Raw genomic sequence first — 21,961 nt, 5'->3', positions numbered from 1 at the left:
TATTTCGTCCGGACCTATAAGACTTCGTTTGCCTACTTCTTCCCAAAATAAAGGAGAACGACATTTCCTACCATAAAGTGCCTCAAAAGGTGTCATACCAATGCTGTCATGATAGCTATTATTATAAGCAAACTCCACCAACGGTAAAGCTTCTTGTCATCCCATGTTAAAATCCATCACAATGGTTCTTAACATATCTTCGAGTTTCTGGATGGTTCTTTCAGATTTCCCATCCGTTTGAGGATGGTATACAGTGCTCATACTCAGTTTTATTCCCAAAGCATCTTGAAAGCTTTCCCAAAATCTTGAAGCAAACCTCGGGTCTCTATCTGACACTATCGAAATTGGGATACCGTGATACTTCAAAATCATTTTAATGTATAATTGTGCTATTTCCTTGAATTTATAACTTCTTCGATATGGAATAAAATGTGCAGACTTTGTCAATCTATCCCCTAATAATTGTGATGCAATTTGGGTCATAGTAGATAGATCGGTATGGATAATCAAAGAGATGATGAAATCTTGTCCACGTTAGAAGATGAAAAGCGTAGCAGTGGATAATCTTCGGTATGAATTTCTGAAATCAAAGAGATGATGAAAAGCGTAACAGTGGATAATCTTGTCCATGTTAGAAGATCGGCTAATGTAATTGCTAACGCGTAAGCTTCTTTTTCTTCTTCCTCTCCTACACCATTTAGTTGGGTGAACGGTGAGTTTCCAACTTGGTTGACTAAGCTTGTAAACTCGTAAACATTTCTCTCCTTTGATTTGAATAAATTACAAGCTCTTATAAAAAAAAAAAAAAAAAAACAATACTCTTAGCATAAAAAGTAATATTTTTTCATTGATGACTCAAATAAGAGATCTGTCTCACAAAATACGACCCGTAAAACCGTCTCACACAAGTTTTGCCTTCTATGTAAAAATGTTTTAAAAGTTGTTTGAACAATTATTCAAAAAAAATTGATTTTATAGCTAAAAATAATTAAAAAGATGTTTGGAAAACTACTCTATAAAAAAATTTAATTCTCGTTTAATCGTCCTTTTTTAATTTTAAAAACATAAAAAATACACGTCTAGTGTTCTTTAAAAGCTACACTTAGATAACACATTTTTTAAAAATGTTTTCAAAAAATATAGGTATGTAAAAATATAAGAATTTTTAAGGAAAACACATAAATATAATGGGCCTAACTGTACCTAAGGTGGGCCTAAGAGTAGTTTCAAGCCCAATTTTGACGGGCCCAGAAAATATTTAATGTTTAGCCACGAAATCATTAAATTGCATAACCACTTAAACGTACAAATAAAAGAACGAAAAAAAAAAAATATTCTGATGCGATTACAAAAATAACGAGTTTATTTGTGAGACGGATCTCTTATTTGGGTCACCCATAAAAAAATATTACTTTTTATGTTAAGAGTATTACTTTTTATTGTGAATATGGTTAGGGTTGACTGATCTCACAGATTATGATCCATGAAACGGTCTCACATGAGACTCAAAGCTTAGAGTTCCAATGAATATGGAATTTATTATATATAACAAATAGATCTGTGTATATTAACGTAATATTTTATAATATTACTAAAATATTATTAGATATTTGATAGAATTTTTATCATATCATCATATTCTAATTTTAGTTTAATCCTCTCGATTAATTCAGAATTTTTTTGAAATATTTCTAGAAAATCCTTTTAAACTGGATTTTGTTTTAAAAAAATTGAGTTTTCTACTTTTAATTCTAACAGAAATTTTAATTAAAAGTTAGGTGATTATATGAATCTTTCTTGAAGTAACATTTGTCTTGTCGTGCATTTGATAATAAATTCTTGTAATTGAACCTTTTTCTTATCCTTAACATGTCAAAATAGCTAGACAAGTACAATTTAAATTAATATTTATATTTTTTTGGCATTATAATTTGATAATTCTATAAATATACTAATCATTATACATTATTTATCTTCTTTATGGCAAAAACTTGTGTGAGACGGTCTCACGGGTCGTATTTGTGAGACGAGTCTCTTATTTGGGTCATTCATGAAAAAATATTATTTTGTATGCTAAGAGTATTACTTTTTAGGGTTGACTCGTCTTACAGATTAAGATCCGTGTTTAATTATATCTAAACTTATACGCCACCGTTTAATTATTGAAAAAATTTATAAATGCAAAAATAAAAAATTGAATGCGACCTGTAGTTTGATGGTCTATATTTTTTATTCAATTAATACCAAAAAATTATCAGGTACAACCCTGGTAACAGGTACAATGTATTGAAGCCTACATTATTATTATTTTATGAAAAAGAGAATAGACGTAGAACATTTGGAGTTGACGTTGAAAATATTTCAAAAACCCCCCAAAGAAGGGTGATTATGGAGTTTTTAGCTATTTTTTTAAGATTACATCAATTTTTATTTGTTAATTTTTTATAATTTTACCGGTTGTAATTTGTGATACTACATGCTTAGATTTCTTGGTTTAATTTGAAAGGTTAATTTCCTGTTAAATCTCGATGTGACTAAACATCCTCATGAAAAAAAGTTGTTTTTATTAATTATCACGTTTTCAAATTTTGAACACACTTGTCTCAATAATTTTAAATCTTGAGCACATAAACCTTTTTCGGTTGACAAAAACTTGTGTAAGACGGTCTCACGGGTTGTATTTTGTGAAGCGTATATCTTATTTGGGTCATTCATGAAAAAGTATTAGTTTTTATGCTAAAAGTATTACTTTTTATTGTGAATATCGTATGGGTTGACCCGTCTCACAGATAAAGATCCGTGAGATCGTCTCACAATAGACCTACTTTTTTTAGTTCGTGTGCTCAAGATTTCAAAATACATAAAATTAATAGTCATTAGATAGTTTCAACAATCTTGAGATTTAACGAGTTATATATAATTAACTCTAGCTTGAAAGATATGATAAATTGATCCCAGTCATTTTATGTGATTTACCTAATTAAACATCCAAAAGACATATTTTTTTTTATAATTTAGCTTTGTTAAACATGATTTTAATATATATAACTTTCCCACTTTAACTATCTTTTGTATCTTTGTTTTTAGTAAATATCTGGATGTTGATTTGGAAAAAATATTAAAATAACGGAGAATATATATCAAACTATCGATTCAAAATTGTTTGACAAACAAACACCTTCAAAATCATTACTTTAATTTTCTTGTATTGTCAATAAAAATGAAACGGAAAATAATTTTTTGGGTGTAGTAACTTGTCCGAATTTTTTGTTTTGGTCTATTAAATTTTCAAATTCTTGTTTTGATACATTGATTTTTAATTTTCGACTATTTTAGTTTATTTTTTGGCGTGACGTTGTACTCGTCGTCAATTTCTGATGTCGTCATGTCAATATTTTTTGAAATATTTTCTAATATCACATCAGTTATCCAGTAAAATTGTACTGAAACAAAAAAGTCAAAGTCAGATATATCAAAATAAAAATTTGAAAACTTAAATAACCAAAATCCAAATTTAGTGAGGTAAAAAAATTATTTTACCAATAGCGAATAATCAATTAGTTTACTTAAAAAAAAGAGAAGAAAAGAAGGAAAAACATCATTTAAAAATATGTGCATGCTAAACAGTGGTAAACGGTTCTCCCAATTTGCAATATTTAACGTCAATAGCTGTGTCTGTCCCCCCATTTTCCTCTCTGTCCCATTAGTAAAACGATCCACGACTTGACTTCATCGTTCGCGTAGACTAAAATGGCTGCCAATGGTGAAAGGCCGGCGATTGGTATCGATTTGGGAACGACATATTCATGTGTAGCCGTGTGGCGCAGTCGAGATGATCGCGTAGAGATCATACCGAATGATCAGGGCAACCGGACCACCCCATCTTATGTATCTTTCACCGAAACCGAACGTCTCGTTGGCGACGCAGCTAAGAATCTTGCAGCAATGAACCCAGTCAACACTGTTTTTGGTAATTCTTCCTAGCTACTACTTCGTTACGCGGTTTAGTTAATTTCGATTGTGCTTGATGTGGGAGGGAGTTTATAGTAGAAATTTATGCAGAGTCAATGGCTTGATATTTCCTCAAAAGTCTTCAAAAGCGTTTGGGTCATAATGTTTCTACAAGTACCAGAAGAGACATGTTTTAAGAACTTCAAGTTTCGAAAATACGGAAATTATGGAAAACCAGTATATTATATCGATCAGAATGCTTTGGAATTCATAGATCTGTGCAGGGCCTCATGGTTGAAATATACAAATCAGTCTAATTATATGCTAAGAGAATGACTCAGCTTCACATATCATTCCTATTTAATAAAACAAGAGTTTTCTGATTAAATTACTCATTTCTTGTGCTTTTTCGCTCTATGATATGATTAAATTTACAGATGCTAAAAGATTGATGGGCAGGAGATTTAGTGATCCTTTGGTTCAGAATGATATGAAGCACTGGCCATTTAAAGTTATTTCTGGCCCTATGGATAAGCCTGTGATTGTGGTTGCGTACAAAGGTGAAGAGAAACAGTTTTCTGTTGAAGAGATTTCTGCAATGGTTCTTGCCAGGATGAAAGAATGTGCCGAAGCGTATCTTGGATCGACAGTGATTGATGCAGTTATCACTGTGCCTGCATACTTCGATGATTCCCAAAGGCAAGCAACAAAGGATGCCGGAATAATATCCGGGCTCAATGTCATGCGTGTCATTGTCGAACCCACCGCTGCTGCCCTTGCTTATGGTCTTGAGAAAAAAGGTAAGATCTCAGGTGAGAAGAATGTACTTATTTTTGACCTTGGTGGTGGTACATTGGATGTGTCGCTCCTCAATATCGAAAAGGGTCTTTTTAATGTGAAAGCCATAGCTGGTGATACTCACCTTGGAGGAGAAGATTTTGACAGCGAAATGGTAAGCTATTTTGTTTTAGAGTTCAAGAGAAAGCACAAGAAGGATATAAGTAACAGCCCCAGAGCATTAAGGAGGTTGAGGACAGCTTGTGAGAAAGCGAAAAGAATTCTATCATCCACGGCGCAAACAACTATTGGACTTGAATGTTTGTACGATGGAATTGATTTTGATTGGAAAATTACGCGTGCTAAATTCGAGGAGCTCAACATGGATAAGTTCCAGCGATGCATGGATCAAGTGGAGAAGTGTTTGAGGGATGCTGGTATGACAAAGAGTAAGGTCGACGACGTAGTTCTCGTCGGTGGATCGACTAGAATCCCTAAGGTGCAAGAATTGCTTCAAGATTTCTTTGATGGAAAGGAGTTGTGTAGAAGCATTCATCCCGATGAGGCCGTAGCATATGGTGCTGCAGTCCAAGCTGCAATTTTGAGTGGTGAGACAAACGAGAAGATTCAAGGCATAGTGCTGTGCGACGTCACTCCTCTCTCTCTTGGTGTGAGTATACGAGATGGCGACATGTCTGTCGTCGTCCCCAGGAACACCACCGTTCCTACTAAGATGGAGGAGGAGTTCAGTACGTTTATAGACGACCAAACTGATGTGATATTCCAGGTGTATCAAGGAGAAAATCCCCGAACTGATGACAACATTTTGTTGGGTGAATTCTGGCTGTCGGACATCCCTCTTGCTCCAAAGGGGGTTCCTCGATTCGATGTCACATTTGATATTGATGCAAATGGTATCTTAAATGTTTCGGCGGTGGATAAAACAACTGGTAACAATAGCAGCGTCACGATCACAAATGTCAAAGGCAGATTGTCTAAGGATGAGATTGAGAAAATGGTTCGGAACGCCGAAAACTACAGGGATGAAGATAGGAAGCTCAAAAAGAAAATCGAGGCTAGAAATTCATTGGAAGATTATATTTATAAAATGAAAGGTGCTAAAAACTTAGTGTTAAAGTCCGCGATCGAAGATGCCATCCAGTGGCTGGACATCAACCAATCCGCCGAAGGGTACGAGTTCGTGGATAAAAAGAATGAGCTACAGAGAATTTTCAAATAAACTTATTGTTAGTATGTATACGGTTACAGATCCTTGTATCAATCCATTTCTTTGAACATTATCCGTTTGATTTGGAACATAGACTCTCATGTCATTCTATTGACATTGACATATATGTATTCTGCTCTGCTGGGGAATTTGTGTGAGCTTGTTTATTATAAATCAATCAACTTTTATTTTGGGCATCTTTCAAAGTAAAGTTTAGTTTTGGTTTTGGTTCGATGGCAAAACTATAGGACGATCTTTCGATAAAGTCAGACACCCTCTTTTTCTGGGCGGTTCTTTTGCAAGAATTGGGCCTCTGTAAAAAAAGGTTTCTGAAAAAGTAAACCTCATTTCAGCTTTACACATATGACAACACATTACCCCATGTATTGTTTATCACAAGGTTCATATTTTTTTAAAACTTTATTGTACAGGTCTATTGTCGCAAATCATCCCTTTTCTTTCCTTGCTAACTTTACAAAGATAATCTTGAATGGATGTCGTTGTGACTTGTGACTAATTTTAACTACGACTGAATATTCGAGTATGGCCAGAATTCCAAACAACTAGGTGTTCTTCTGTTGATCTGGCTGTGTTGTTCGTGATTCTGGCGCAACACAGATGAAATTTTCCTGTCTTATGGTATAGAGGTTTGTGTCGGTGGATGTCTAAACGAAATGCACCTACAACTTGAATTAAACGAAGTAAAGGAAATCCAATATCTTGACACCCTCAGACCGGGAAAAAAAACAATTAAATCAAAGGTTCAGACATGAAAATCACATTTACAAAACATAAACAATATCCAAATAATATATTTCATCAATTTGGAGGGCAGAAAGTGATGACATATCTTGGCGCCATGCAAGTCTTGAGCCCCGTAGATTCATCATAAGCATAACTATAAGCACGAGGACAGACGGCCTTAAACAAATGTGCGAAAGGCGTCGGCTTGCACGTCTCCAGGCTCCTATACTCACCGGTGCAGCAATATCTATCTTCCCTCGTAGCCAAACAAGCACTCTTGCAAGCCACCACTTTCCCACCCCTCCTCACCGCCAACTTCTCCGGACAGCAACCGTTCAAGTCCGCCTCACACGCTGCCACGCCACATCCATGGCCACCGCCCACCGGAATCATCGACACCGGAAGATTGAATCCGTCCACTAAGCTCACGTCATAGTAATGTTTAGGATTCAAACTCGTTCCGAGTGTCATTTCAACCAATGTCGCTGGAGGCTCTCCCCCGGTGCCCGTGCAATGCAACTTCCCCGCACAGTCTCCTGTCTGGCATGATCCTTTACCAGTCTCATCGAAACAGCAGCCCTGTCGAGCCCATATCCGTCCCGACCAATGCTTCGGGCAGTCCACCACCACTTGTTGGCCGCTTTTGAGACGGAAACCGCCGTTGTTCAGTGTCTCGTGGCCGGCGGTGGCGAGTATCCCGGGCCATACGGGGCCCTTGCAGTTATTCACTACAATGAGCTGCGTTCCATCTGCAATCAAGAAATCATAACAACATTTTATAACTTCTGATCATATAAATCAAACTCTTTCTATGATCATAAAGTTCATAAAAACGAAGTGACAATAACAAACCGGAAGTGAATACTGATGTGATGAAGCAGAAAAGGAACAAGAACAGCTTCATGAAATTCGACATTTCCTATGATTTAATTATCTTTGATATTTAACGTAATTTAAAAGAAAAACATCGTTAAGAAGACAGAGGGATGATTCATTAATCTTGAATAAATGGTGAGCAACTGTTTATGAATGGAAATCAAGGCCCACGGTGTGCGGTTTTTCGACCCTTTATTCCACGTTCGATGAAGATGGGTGGATTTGGTGAAAGTGGAGAAAAGAGGCAAGTTTAATTATTTAGATCACGTAATCATTATTAATTAAACAATTATTTTTTAAAAACAAAATTATCATTAAAATAACATAAATAACCACGAGTAATTGTTCGAATCAAGTTTTGTGCTGGAATTACTACTTTTTTTTTGTATATTATATTTTATTTTATATAAAATCTATATTATCTATACTTCTATACCATTTTATTAAATTTGAGATACTTAGAGTAACTAACTTTGCTGTGATAGTCTATTTTAATAATTATATATATTAATAAAATGTTAAAATTTTAATACAAGTTATATATAGTTCAGCAGATATAGTCGTTGTTTATTGAGGTTTACGTTATAATTTCAATTCTTACTGAAGTCAATTTTTTATTCTTTTATTTTTCAATTTATTTTTTACTTCATATATCAAAATTACAGTGCAATCCCTCACTATTTCTTATAATTATATTTTGATTCACATTTAAATATAAATCAAATAAATTATAAAAAATATTATACTCTGTGCACTAGTATAATTGAAGGTGCCAGTTTAGTGTGGCCTCCATTGTGTGTAATTTTTATATTTTTTGATTTTATTCTATATAATATATTTAACTTTTGGACTTTTATGTCCGCATGAAGTATATGATAGGTTGACAAATTTGTTTGTAACTACGTATGTAGAAGACTAATTTCGTACTTAGGATTTTGTCTCGAATTTATTTCAAAATTTGATCTGAGCCTTATACCAATGTCGGGCTAACATAGTGTTGCGTGTTTGTACAATCGTTTTAATAAAAGTATTACATCCAATTTCGGTAAACGATAAATCCATCGTCCATCAAACGATCATAGGCATCATCCCCAGAACTAGTTAATGATAATTAGCTTCCTGAAGATTTAGATAATCAAGTTAAGTCATTGACCAATTTTTTTGTGGTGTAGAAAAAATTTAAAATAGGTATGAACATCATATGCGTTCATATGTATATATTTTGGTTACGTTAGCTCAAATCATTTATTCCGTTTTCGTTCAAATTTTAAATTATAATATCATGGAATTTGTTTGGTATGAACATCGAAACATGTGTTGTCTACTTGTTCATTTGATATTGACGAAACATGTTTGGTATAATATCATGGAATTATTGATAATGTTTATCGTTATCTTCTGATATTTTTATTTTAGCCCGTCACAAAAACATAAATTATAATTTTGTCTCTATATATTGTAGGCTCACACCCTATTAGATACATTAAAATTCATTAACCAAAATTTTAACCAATCAATTTAAGTTTTAGGCTTCACGTCAAGAGACAACCAACATCATATAATAAATTACACATAAACTCATATAATTGAAATTGACCCAACAATTTGAACTTATTTTTTAAAAAAAAAAACAAAAAAAATTACTAAATCCCAAGTTTAAAATGTATTCGTGCAAATTTTTCTCAAAGATTATTTAAAGATAAATATTTATCATTATATATGAGGTTTACTTAAAAAGTATGAATCATACACACACATACATATAAATAGCCATCATTCGACATATTTTTAAGAAAATATCCTAAAGATGACATATCATTGACCCATTTTTGTGGTGAAGAAAACAATTACAATAGATATGAATATGTGTTCATTTATATATATATATATATATATATATATATATATATATATATATATATATATATATATATATATATATTGGTGACGTTAGCTCAAATCATTTGTTCTCATTTTAAATTACAATATAATGGCATTTGTTTGATAGCACTCATTTACGAACATCGAAACATGTGATGTCTACTTATTATTTTGGCATTGACCAAACAAGAAACTGCAATAAAAAATATTAATAATACACAATTTAAAATTCACTTCTATATTTATTTGAGGTGAATCTATGTTATATTGAGAGCAAATTTTCGATTTTTATTTTGTATAAAATGATAGACGAATAATCTCATTTGATAATACAAAATATAAAATTTATCAATAATTTTTATTTTGCAGTGAAATAATCGACATATCATCCTATACAAATACATTAATAATAGAATTCTGGGTGTAACAGACACACCTATTTACTTGTAGCAATAATCATTTGCATATGGATAGGTGTTTTTTTTTCCCATTTTTTGGTTTTTGGGCATTCAAAACATTGTATATAAAATAGTTCAAGATTATATATATATATATATATATATATATATGTATAAATATATGTTATAGATAATTAAGATTTTGATAGTCAATCATACAGTTCAGAATATTATTAATTTCCTCGTATTCATAAAAAATAATTATATTATATTTTGTAGAAGTATTTATTTTCTTCTAACATATATAAGCAGTGGAACAGCAAGAATAGTGTTTTGATCGTTTCATCCATTTTTTCTGGCTCTGTTCATTAGATTTCAGATTTTATCTCTTATTCTTCATTCTTTCGTCCTCAGAACGATCAGATTTCTGCCCAGCTCTTCGGATTTCACCGCCGGATTTTCAGATTCGTAGCATTTCTTCGGGCATTTGTCCGGTGCTCGCCGAGCTCATTCACCGGATCCTTCGCGTACAGGTAGGATCTGGTTCTACGTTATTTCGGATTTGTGGAGGTATGGTTGATTTGGGCTTCTGATTTTGATTGATTTAGCTGAGTTCTTGTTCGATTGCGTTGAATTTTTCTGATTTCTGAATCTTATCCTGAAATTCTATGTGGGTCTTTGATCGCCGGTAGTTCCTAGACTTCTTGCTGGTAGGTAGTGTAGAGTCCGTCGGATGCTCGGGTGATTGTTGATGAAGAAGCATTCGGATTTGAGACTGCAAAAATCATTCACGTACTTGTGACAATGATGTTTGTGTTAAGCTATCCACTCAGCCGCCCCAAATAAACTATTCGAATAATTTAATAATTGAATTCCCAAGTAAAATACACATGCGAAAAGTCATTAAAGCATCAATATTGTGTGAAATATTTTGAACTGACTGCCCCTTTCCAAATTCTTTTCACAATCCTTAGCGTCGAAGAATGAAGCGGTCAACCAAGCATAGACGCTTTTGATCCAGCAAAAGCGAACAGGATAAGTTTTTTATGTTATGGAGTCCTTAATCTGGTAATTGAATCTTAACATAGAAGAGAACTAGTCCCGTTTTGTCATCTTTTCTTGTTAAAAAAAACCTCAAAGAAAGTGCTTCCACCTTAGACATGAATGCTAATATGCTATGTCCATCACCTCGGACAAGAATGCTGTGTGATGGACAAAATATTTTTCGTTTTGTGAATGCACCAGTCTATTGTAATATGAGATTGTTTTGTGAGGATTGTTCTCAGGAATAGTAATTCACTCAATTAAATTTAAATATTATTATGCAAACTAATTTACAATAAACATTAAAAAATGACTGAAGGAATTTTTATTTGGATTTTATTAAGAAAACGAGATGCAATAAGTTAAAAGTAAACTGAATCAAATAACTGACTAGCATGGTATGCATAAATAAATTTGTTGAGAACCCCCACAATATATTGAATCAATACATCAGACACTTTTTTAAGGATATCTTCAGTTGACTAGAAATGCCATGTGCTAAAACCTAAGAGATGGTGGATTACAATAACAGCTTCCAACATCCTCGACTTCCATGAAACACATTGGTTTTAATTTATAATTTTACATTTCTGAATTGGACATTTGGGATGCCAGGGTGAACGCCTGTGATGTTTTAGTAGTAGGCCTTTAGGTTTTAAACAATGTTCGAGTGTCTGGGACGAGAGTCCTCCATGGGTTCAATGCATGAATTAGAATGTTGGGAAGCCCAACATCTGGGCCGTGGGTAACATCTCGGTCGTCGGTCTTGATGCTCCGACACCCCGCCCGAAGTACCTGGACATTTTTGGGTGTTGGGACTTGAACTCGTTCATGCTCAAGGACATCTCGGACATTCATCCAGTAGTTAGGACATATAATTGTTTTTCAACTTTTAGATGTTTTATTCGAGGTTCAATTCCTCAATTTTGGTATTAAACACTTGGCATAAATGTTAATATATAAAACAAAAGTTATGTTACCATCGATATCATGTAATAACAATGTAATTGGATTGGTAATAACATCACATATTTTCAATAATATTAAAAGTGTGTATCATGTCGAGAAATGTGAAAATAGAATGGAATTTAGTTTTTAAGGGAGAAAATGAAAATTGATATTGTAATGTTTAGTTTCATTTTATGTGATGAGTTCCCGGAAATGAAATCAAACATAGCCTTCAATATTGCTTTCCTTTTACAACAAATAATACACATGAATGAAATTATTAAATTTATGAACTTAATTGAAACTTAACTATTTTGAAAACTTTCCTTGTTGAACTGATAGTTTAGTTGCAACATTACATCATTTCATATTTCAAATAAATAATTCAAGACAGGACTATTGCATTATGAATTTTTCATGCCACTGTTTTTCGACCAATCATCATACTTCTTCATCTTTTTCATTTAATAACTACACAACATTGTTTCACAACATATCAACTTTCGAAATCCACATCTGAAAACAATTTCAAAGGTTTTCACAAAGTATTGCCAAAGCCTTTTTTATTATTACGAGTTGAAAGTGATAAATAGCCAGATCAACATAAACATTTCTGCTCATATCTGATCTGGTGTATAATTGATTGGACAGGGAGAAATTTTTAATCGTCGTTCCCAAATCATTGGAGCAATATAGATCAGTCCACAAGAAGGAAATAGCTAGTTTTGGATTACTGTAGAGAGGATGGCATCGGTGTTTTTGTACCATGTGGTGGGAGATCTTACAGTGGGAAAGCCTGAGCTATGCGAGTTTGCTGATACGGAGACATTGGAAGATGCCATCGGCGCCATTGGGGAATCCTCAGAAGGAGGCATTCTGGTGTGGAAAAAGAAATCACAAAAGAACGTGATGGAGAATGCTGAAATGAGGCAACAAAGGTTTGTTGGCATCCTCAATGCCCTGGATATCGTGGCATTCTTGTCCAGAGAAGATTCTTTGTCCGATCAGGATAAAGCCATTAAAACCCCTGTTTCCGAGGTTGTGATCCCCAACAATGCCGCTCTCAAGGTTGTTGATCCTGGCACAAGGTTGGTCTCCTCTCCCCTTCCTTCCCAGTTTCTTTTTATAATCAACTTCTATCCAATCTGCTTTACCTTTCTTCTCTATTTTTTCAACAATCCAGTTATGTGAAGATATGATGATTGTTTTATTCACATTGTTAGTTTCCCTGCTCAAATGCGACCATAAGGGTTAAATATCTTCTTTTCTTACTGTGTAAATCCTTGTGGTTTTCAAATATAAGGTTATTCTGGCCTGTGTAAGAATTGAAAAATTTTATTTGCTTTGAATCCATGAGTCAATTTTTCTTTGATTTTCATGTTGTGCTGTATTTCTTCATCGCTTCACGCATCAAAAGGATACACATAAATGAATCCAAATGTTGCACATTTGTTTTGATCCACATCATAAAAAATTAGACCTAAACTTTTATGCCTGTAAAACTTAGTGTGGAATTCCAGAAGTGAGAAAAACTCTGGTGGTTCCTTCTTGTTGTTCCAGATTAATAGATGCTTTGGAGATGATGAAACAAGGTGTGAAGCGACTCCTTGTCCCCAAGAGTTTAGTGTGGAGAGGAATGAGCAAGCGCTTTTCCATTCTTTACAATGGAAAGTGGCTAAAAAATGTAGATCCTTCTACGGGCAACAGTCTGACCACTCTTGGTAATGCTACTCGACCATCAACATCTTCAACATCCTCCATCCAGGACAAATTTTGCTGCCTGTCAAGAGAAGATGTACTTCGCTTCCTCATTGGTTGCCTTGGTGCCTTGGCCCCTTTACCTCTTTCTTCTATTTCCACCCTCGGAGCAATCAACCCAAACTATAGCAGCATCGAAGCATCATGCCCAGCATCTGATTCCACCAAAAAGCTTCCCTGTGAACCTTGTGCTGTGGCTGTTGTGGAGCAAACACTAGACAGCCAACACAAGATCATTGGTGAAATTTCGTCATCTAGACTATGGAAATGTGACTACTTGGCTGCTGCTTGGGCACTGGCTAATTTTTCAGCTGGACAGTTTGTTATGGGAGTTGAAGATAACATGAATTTGAGATCGTTTCCTATGCTTAATGACATGGCTACTCAGACCGATTTAACCAATGGTGGTGAGGCAACAAAGTCAAGAATATTCAGTTGCAGAAGTATGGGGTTTGTTAGGAATCCGTCCAATCAAAATTTCAGAGTTGGTAGGAGCATGTATCGTGGTAGAGCTGCTCCTTTGACCTGTAAGGCGACGAGTTCATTGGCTGCTGTCATGGCACAAATGTTGTCGCACCGTGCAACCCATGTGTGGGTAACCGAGGCAGAAACAGAAGACAGTTTAGTTGGTGTGGTTGGATATGCTGATATCTTAGCTGCAGTGACCAGGCAGCCTGGGAAAATCGTTTCTGAAACCCACTCCACATCTTGAGCAGCACTCATTTCCGAATCAGACTGTGATATACATAATTTCAATCTGGCAAGTCTCCTGACTTGGGGACACTTGAAATTATAATTTTTGCATTATTGTTGTTTATATTTCCTCGTTTGTACAAGTGAGTTCAGTCATTGAATTAGTTTTATTTGTTCTGTGGGATGACTACAACTTTAGTCTCTATTGTTTTGGACCAAAAGTGTGTTAATTCCTCTTGTTTGCAATTGTGCTAAAAAGGTTCACTCTTGAATTTTTCGACGTTCTTGGTTTTTGACATTATTTTAACGTCAAAGGTAGTGCATTATGGTTCTCAATTTCTCCCCAAATTTGGTTACATTTTAACTGGAAACCAATTTTAACGATTAATTAATTAACGTCGAGGATCAAAAACATTTTTAAATGCATAATTCTTTTGACACATGGAAAACAAGAGAAGCAAAACAGTTTGGATACAAATAATAAAGATGAAAATTTGAATTATCCCTTTCATCTGTCGACCGAAAATTCAAGGTTGGGTTTATTATCGAGTAGCTTCCTTCGAATTTCTTTCATTCTTTATAAATTTTTGTTCAATCATTCAGTCTTGAGAATGTACACTGGAATTCAAATATGGAATATATTATGAAAATTTTCACATTTATTCAATTTAAATATGAATTGTTCGACTGGAAATTTGGCCTTGAAATAGTTATAATTTGAGGAACATCTCACGTGAAAAATATATCAAGGCATGTTGGTCTATCATTTTCATCAATGATCGAGAAAGAGCTCTGAAGAGAAATCAGAAGCTCCAAAAGTCTTGAAATTTTCTTTCTATAGTAAAAAAGATTAATCCTCGCCACCACATATTTCAATCCTACCACTTGTGAAATCATTCGTCAAAGTTCTTATCCCGACACACCTCAAACAAATGGCATCTCATCTCAGAAAGGAAAAACTGTCACCTATGCCTGATCTCTCATGTTTCCACATTTGTACACCAAAACAACATGATGTGATCCAAAATTCAACCTTTTGAAGAGACAAAATCAACTGCAGTTTAGTTTCAAAACCAAATCAACTGCAACTATAAGAGAATTTTCTTTATATATAGAAATCAACTGCATGATAAAACAATTCAAAGTAATACGCATTCTCCACAACAATGTATGCCACCGATTAGTTTGCCGAGACACAATACATAGTATAAACAAGCTTCCTAAGCTAAATTAGACAGAGAATATTAGAAACAAAGGTACACCAAATAGCAACATCAAAGGAACTACCATTTGCAAAATTGTGATAGAAAACAAATGCGAAAAAGAAATAGGTGCTCTTCCAAGTTCCAATAGCTTGGTTTGTTACCTCTACTCCGACATCTGATAACCCAATCCAGCCATTTTATTATTATCGTCCTCTGATTCATTCATCAATTTCGTGTCATGATTTTGCACAACTCACTTCATCTCCTCCTATATCAGCCAAATATCACCGCACCAGAAATCTAGAGCACGAAACAAGACTTGGGATCATTTACTCAGTTGCACGTCCAGCTATACATTTTTTGAATAGAAACAGTGTTCTTCCACCAGCACTCATCAGGCCTATTTATACATTCTCACCATTAACTTCGTAACGACGTCCACTAAATTGTCTCGAAGTCGAGCTGACCGAAGGTAGCAAGCCACTCCTCCGACTCATTCTAGAATCCGAACTAGAATTAGAGGATCCACCTCGACCAAAACAAGCAAAGAAATTACACAAAACCCTCCTCAATCCACTTCTCTCCCTTGACACGATTCCTCTAGAACCCCAAGAAATTGTCCTTGAAACCCCATTGTTATTAAAACCACCATCCACTTCTGTGTAAACCACAGGTAACTCCCTCTCTCCCCCTCTTCTGCCTCCAGAAAATCTTCCAACAGCAAACCCTCCGCCTGGTAATCTCCATATAGTCAGTCCCACGGTCTCATCATCATTCGCCACTTCATTCGCACCCCTGTTCACTTCTGTCGCATCATGAATTCCGTTAGCGTTGTCATTATCAGTCGGCAACTCATGTCTACAGACAGGGCATGAATTTTTCAAGGAAAGCCAGGGTAAAATACAATCTTGATGGTATAAATGATAGCAAGGCATTTCACGAGCATCAGCCCCCAACTCAAAGGGCTCTTTACAAACCGCGCAGTGCGATTCAAGCCCTATGTGCTGCCCACTTATCTCGACTGTGGGCATAGATTCAATGGCAGCTTTAGAAGCGGGCGGGTTTCGTTCAATTCTAGCAATCCCATTAACCTCGATTTGTGCCAATTGATCGAGCAATCTGTCAAAACCCGATCCAAGAAAGAAATCCGATATACTGGCGGGCAACGGCCTTAAACCCAACCCAGCTCCATCATCATAATACAGCTCGAATCCAGTACCACCTCCAGCAGCAGCTTCTCTTCCATCCCCGCCCTCGTTAAGACCACGGAAAACGATAACCGGATTGAACGGCGACCTATCTCCCCCCCTCATTCGGCTCCGTCTCAAAGCCGGCCCTGGACGACCAGAGCTCGAATCGGGGTTTCGCGAAGCTGCAGGAAAAGGGTGTCTCCTGGAGTCAGAGAGCAGAGATCGAGAGGGAGTGTCAACGACTTCCAAAAATCCGCCGTTGCAATCGGTGCAACTGATGGAATCTTGGGTCAAAACACTAACGAACCGGTTGCATCTGTAACACCAGAAATTCGAAGACGTCGACATCTACAGGTCGTCTTATTTTCAAAATTACTGTTTCAGCAGATCTAAAATTCGAACTTTCTTCCCAAAATAACACTGAAATTGAAGAAAACTCGTGGCGGCGTTGTATTCTGAGGAAATGGTAAAGAATAACTGAGACGGCTAAGAATGAAGAACAAGGATATGCGCGGAATAAAACTGCGTATTTGACGACAACAAATGAAAGCTCAACACTTTCAAACTTCTTTCGAAGTCTGATGTCATATTTGATACTTCTTTCAAACGAGTTCCCCTTGTATAAATTATTAAAAATTAAATATAATAAAATATAACTTAATCATTTATAAAATATTTGATTCATATGTATTTTTAAAAGAAATGGATGATAAATTGTGTGCTAAACACAATAAATAATTACAACAATATATTGTGAATTTTTTTTAATTTCAAATCATTCATGAATAGACACGTGATTTATTATATTTTCTTCATACATTTATTTTTTAAAATATTTGTAACGAGGTTTGTTTGAGCAAAATATAGCACGATTTGAAACATCATGCATAATAAAAAATTTCGTCCAATGAACAAACTATCTTATATACTTGTCTGTTTTATGGAATATGTTCATGTTATGAACAAACTGATTCTACCTTTATATTAGTCCAATGAACGTAAGGGAATCATATCTATGTATACAATTGTGAGACGGGTTGGCTCGTCTCTAGGGATGTAAACGATTCAAACCAAACCAAACAGTATCATGCTTGAATTTGGTTTGTTTAAAATTGTTGGAGGCTCGAGCTCGATTCGAGCTTCTAATATCAGGCTCGAGCTCGATTTGAATTGAAATTACTGAGCTCGAGAAAAGCTCGAGTTCGGCTCGTTTAGCATGTTAATCAAGTCAGACTCGAGCTTGATTCATTAATAGCCGTTTAGCATGTTTAACAAGTCTGACTTGAGCTCATCTCGTTTTCGAGCTCAATAAGCATATAATTGAGCTCGAGTTTGAATTTGAATCGAACTTGTTAAAAATTAAATATATCTATAAATTAATTTTAAATCAGACATAAAAATGTAAATTCATTCATAAATAACCAAAACGACACAAATAAGAGCTAAAAAACATAAATCAGTATATTATTGAACATTCCAAAATCATGTTTGCAAGCCACCTAAACGAGCCGAGCTCGAGCTCGCGACCCTATTATCAAACATGTTTGCAAGCTCACGAGCCGAATATCCTTAGGCTTGAGCTTGGTTTGATTAAATTTTCGAGCTCAAAATCGAGCTTGGGCTTGGTTTGATATGATTAACAAATAAACTCAAACGAGCTTTTTATCGAACCGAGCTTCGAATAGCTCGCAGACGGTTTGGTTCATTTACATCCTTACTCGTCTCTATTCAAGCTGTCATCAAACGGGGCGGGATTACTGTCATTTTGGCAATTGGAAAAACCTCAAACCTCAACCTAATGGCATTTCAGAAAGGAAAATTTGTCACCTTTTAGGTGTGGCTAGTTCTCTCATGTTTCAGAATAAATGCTCCCAAGTATCTTTGCAAAGGTAGTGGTAACCTCGTCCTTTCTCGTCCCTCAAATGCATATCAAAGTTCTTAAATTTCCAAATCCCTTGGATGTTGTTAAACAAGCATTACCATTCTTTTGCTACTTGGCCTTTACACCAGAAGTCTTCGGTTGTAAAGTGCGTTCATACTCGCAATCCAAATCAACCCATGCTATATCTCCGAGTAAACAAGTGTGTCTTTATCAGTTACTAGTATTTAATCCGTGCGATGCACGGGATGATATTATTAAAAATTAGTGAAATGAATATATATTTGAATTGAAAAAAAATAATATAATTTTAAAAAATAAAAAACAAAAAACTATTTTTCACTAATTTTTAAAAACTTTCTTAGATACAACGTATGTCGATTAATTTTTTTGGCTAATAATCATTGTCATATCTCAAAATTTTAGATTGTGTTAGCCTAAGGTAATGACATGATGCTTATCGTGTTTACTGTATTGATGTCGGCCACCAACCTTAATACATATTTAATTCTTTAATTTTCGAGAACTTATATATTATTATTTTTTAACATGTGATAAAAAAATATTTTTAAATCACTTCAATAAAATTAAGGAGAAATGTTTTTTAAAAAAATTCAGTAATTTCGTCTAAATCCACATTCACAAACAATTTTGTGAAATGACACGTGTTTGACACATTTGAATGATAACAATAATTTTTTAATCAATATTTTTTATCCAAATGAGTTGTGATTTTATTTACAAAATCTCTTCATAATATACACAACATTCTATTATTCCGAAAGGAAAATGAAACATGTGATCATAAGTAATTTATGTATAAATCAGAAAATTTATTTAATTAACATTTATTATTTGTATTCCAAAACAATGTCAATAAATTTTATAAAGTGTCTTCTGATAAGATGCTTATTTCTTTATAATTGGTTTAATCATTTCCATTAAGGAAAATTGTATACTATCATGTATTCATGAACTTTGTAATATAGAAGAAAATTATCATATTAGTAAAACGTAATAATTAAAATTTTGTACAAATAGATGAATAATTTTTTTTACTTCTCGATCATAAAAGACAGTTTTCAAAGTGTCTTGTTGTTCTCATTGTTTCTATATGTAGGTAGTTCATAACAACGAATAAATATAAATTTAAACAAACATTACATTTTGGAAGAATTCAACTCATATATGGTGCTAAAAAGATGAGTCATTTCATAATTCAATTTTGGAGTAGATAAATTTTAGTAAGATAAAAAGAATAAAATTGGTTTCTAATATAATATACAATATTGCATTATTTATAATTTTAAATTCAAATAAGACATCCCAAGGGACAAAAATTATACATTGGATGATTTTGACAGAATTATATCATACATTAATTCTTTCAAATTATGGAAATCTCGAATTGCATGCATCGAGTGTCAAACATTTCTGATTATTGAGGTTAATATACATGTTTATTGAAAGTAATAATATCCATTTGAAACTCTTTTGAATCTATCTCTTTTAATTTTTTTGTGTTATCTTATTTGAATTTTTAATAAGACAATTCAAGATATACACTACAACGCATTAATTCTTTCAAATTAAGGTAATTTCGAAATAATATGTATTTGAAATAAAAAAATTTATGATCATTAAATGGTAAATTAATTCTCATTGAAAAATATTGATGTAGTGATAACTTTTAACGTTCGGCCAATTTTATTTTAAGAAAAATTAATTAAACTAATTAAATATTTTATTTCTTTTTAAGTAAGTAATTTGGGCAGAAAATTACTTAAAATAGAAAAATTGATATTGAACATTGCAATCATTTGTATTTTAAATTTATTTATACATTTTTAAATTAAACTGATTGATATAATCAATGTAATTTTTTTTTATCTAATTTATGTTTTCAATAAAGTTTAGTTTTAATTTGAGTAATAAAACAAAAAAACATATAATACATAAATTACATTTGAATTAATACAAAAATTAATTGAATTAATTGATATAATCAATGCAAACAATAATTGAAGTGATCATTTATTGCAGTACACATATGTCAATGTTTATGATAATTTTTTTTAAAAAAAAATGACATTCTAACGGGAAATTACTATTTTGTCAAAAACTCTGGTTTTATCTATATATATAGATATAGATATAGATATAGATATATATTAGAAAACCTTGTTGTAGTAATAATTTTTAGCACTCAAACAATTTTATTTTTAGAAAAAAATAAATAAACTAATTAAATATTGTATTTCTTTTCAATAAGTAATTTGGACAAGAAATTACTTAAAATAGCAAAATGATTTTTTTAATTATTTATCTAATGAGTGATACTGAATATTACAATCATTTATATTTTAAATTTAATCATATAATTTTTAATTAAATTGATTGATATAAGCAATGCAAAAATTTTAAAATAGTTTACGTTTTAAAAAGAGTTTAGTTTCAATTTGAGTAAAAAAAATAAAAAAATATATAATATATAAATTACATTTGAATTAATATAAAAATTAATTAAATTCAAAATTGAATTAAATGAATTGATATAATCAATGCAAACAATAGTTGAAGTGATCATTTATTGCAATATACATATGTCAATATTCATTAAATGTTTTATTTCTTTTTTTAGTAAGTAATTTTGGCGGGAACTTTCCTATTTTGACAAAAACTCTACTTTTATATATACTAGTATTTAACCCGTGCGATGCACGGCATGCTATTATTAAAAATTAGTGAAAAATGAATAAATATTTAAATTGAAAAAATAATATAATTTAAAAAATTAAAAATAAAAACTATTTTTCGCTAATTTAAAAAAACTTTCTTAAATATAACGCATGTCGATTAATTTTTTTGACTAATGATCACTAACATATATCAAAATTTTAGATTATGTTAGTCTAAGGCAATGACACGATTTTTATCGTGTTTAGTGTATTGATGTCGAACATCAACCTTAATACATATTTAATTCTTTAATTTTCGAGAAGCTATATGATTTTTTTTAATATGTGATAAAATAAATATTTTTAAATCACATTCAATAAAATTAATGAGAACTTTTTTAAAAATTCAATAATTTCGTCTAAATCCACATTCACAAACAATTTTGTGACATGACACGTGTTTGACACATTTGAATGATAACAATAATTGTTTCATCAATATCTTTATCCAAATGGGTTGTGATTTTATCTACAAAATATCTTCATAATATACACAACAGCCTATTATTTTGAAAGAAAAATGAAACATGTGATCATAAGTAAATTATGTATAAATCAGAAAAGTTATTTTATTAACATTTACTATGTGTTTTCCAAAACAATGTCAATAAATTTTATAAGATGTCTTCTAATAAGATGCGTACTTTCTTT

General features: G+C 33.0%; 4 protein-coding genes across 4 annotated transcripts; 2 read left to right on the top strand and 2 right to left on the bottom strand.

Annotated features, from left to right (window-relative positions):
- The first annotated feature begins 3,645 nt into the window (after positions 1–3,645).
- Positions 3,646–6,153, top strand: LOC140824494 (heat shock cognate 70 kDa protein-like). Its single transcript, XM_073186078.1, has 2 exons — positions 3,646–3,970; positions 4,389–6,153. The coding sequence occupies exons 1-2, from the start codon at positions 3,751–3,753 to the stop codon at positions 5,966–5,968; spliced, it is 1,800 nt and encodes a 599-aa protein (XP_073042179.1). The 5' UTR covers positions 3,646–3,750; the 3' UTR covers positions 5,969–6,153.
- A 490-nt stretch (positions 6,154–6,643) lies between these two features.
- On the bottom strand, positions 6,644–7,807 carry LOC140810698 (thaumatin-like protein). The gene is made up of 2 exons (XM_073168579.1): positions 7,553–7,807; positions 6,644–7,449 (listed from the first exon to the last, which is right to left on the bottom strand). Exons 1-2 carry the CDS (start codon positions 7,614–7,616, stop codon positions 6,776–6,778), a joined length of 738 nt encoding a protein of 245 aa, XP_073024680.1. The 5' UTR covers positions 7,617–7,807; the 3' UTR covers positions 6,644–6,775.
- A 2,342-nt stretch (positions 7,808–10,149) lies between these two features.
- Positions 10,150–14,578, top strand: LOC140824483 (CBS domain-containing protein CBSX6-like). The gene is made up of 3 exons (XM_073186070.1): positions 10,150–10,388; positions 12,499–12,935; positions 13,408–14,578. Exons 2-3 carry the CDS (start codon positions 12,592–12,594, stop codon positions 14,315–14,317), a joined length of 1,254 nt encoding a protein of 417 aa, XP_073042171.1. The 5' UTR covers positions 10,150–10,388; positions 12,499–12,591; the 3' UTR covers positions 14,318–14,578.
- Positions 14,579–15,387: 809 nt separating this feature from the next.
- LOC140824472 (probable E3 ubiquitin-protein ligase RHC2A) lies at positions 15,388–17,229 on the bottom strand. Its single transcript, XM_073186060.1, has one exon. The coding sequence runs from the start codon at positions 17,039–17,041 to the stop codon at positions 15,908–15,910; it is 1,134 nt and encodes a 377-aa protein (XP_073042161.1). The 5' UTR covers positions 17,042–17,229; the 3' UTR covers positions 15,388–15,907.
- Positions 17,230–21,961: the final 4,732 nt, after the last annotated feature.

Source organism: Primulina eburnea, chromosome 1 (assembly GCF_022965805.1).
Source record: "Primulina eburnea isolate SZY01 chromosome 1, ASM2296580v1, whole genome shotgun sequence".
Lineage (NCBI taxonomy): Eukaryota > Viridiplantae > Streptophyta > Magnoliopsida > Lamiales > Gesneriaceae > Primulina > Primulina eburnea.
The sequence above is the reverse complement of the archived record's forward strand: the minus strand, read 5'-3'. Positions and strand labels throughout refer to the sequence as shown.

Excerpts from the sequence above, each read along its gene's own strand:
- LOC140824494 (XM_073186078.1), top strand. The coding sequence starts at position 3,751 with ATGGCTGCCAATGGTGAAAGGCCGGCGATTGGTATCGATTTGGGAACG. Across the intron at positions 3,971-4,388 it reads CCCAGTCAACACTGTTTTTG|ATGCTAAAAGATTGATGGGC; the intron begins GTAATTCTTCCT and ends TTAAATTTACAG.
- LOC140824472 (XM_073186060.1), bottom strand. The coding sequence starts at position 17,041 with ATGTCGACGTCTTCGAATTTCTGGTGTTACAGATGCAACCGGTTCGTT.
- LOC140824483 (XM_073186070.1), top strand. The coding sequence starts at position 12,592 with ATGGCATCGGTGTTTTTGTACCATGTGGTGGGAGATCTTACAGTGGGA. Across the intron at positions 12,936-13,407 it reads GTTGTTGATCCTGGCACAAG|ATTAATAGATGCTTTGGAGA; the intron begins GTTGGTCTCCTC and ends TTGTTGTTCCAG.
- LOC140810698 (XM_073168579.1), bottom strand. The coding sequence starts at position 7,616 with ATGTCGAATTTCATGAAGCTGTTCTTGTTCCTTTTCTGCTTCATCACA. Across the intron at positions 7,450-7,552 it reads CACATCAGTATTCACTTCCG|ATGGAACGCAGCTCATTGTA; the intron begins GTTTGTTATTGT and ends TCTTGATTGCAG.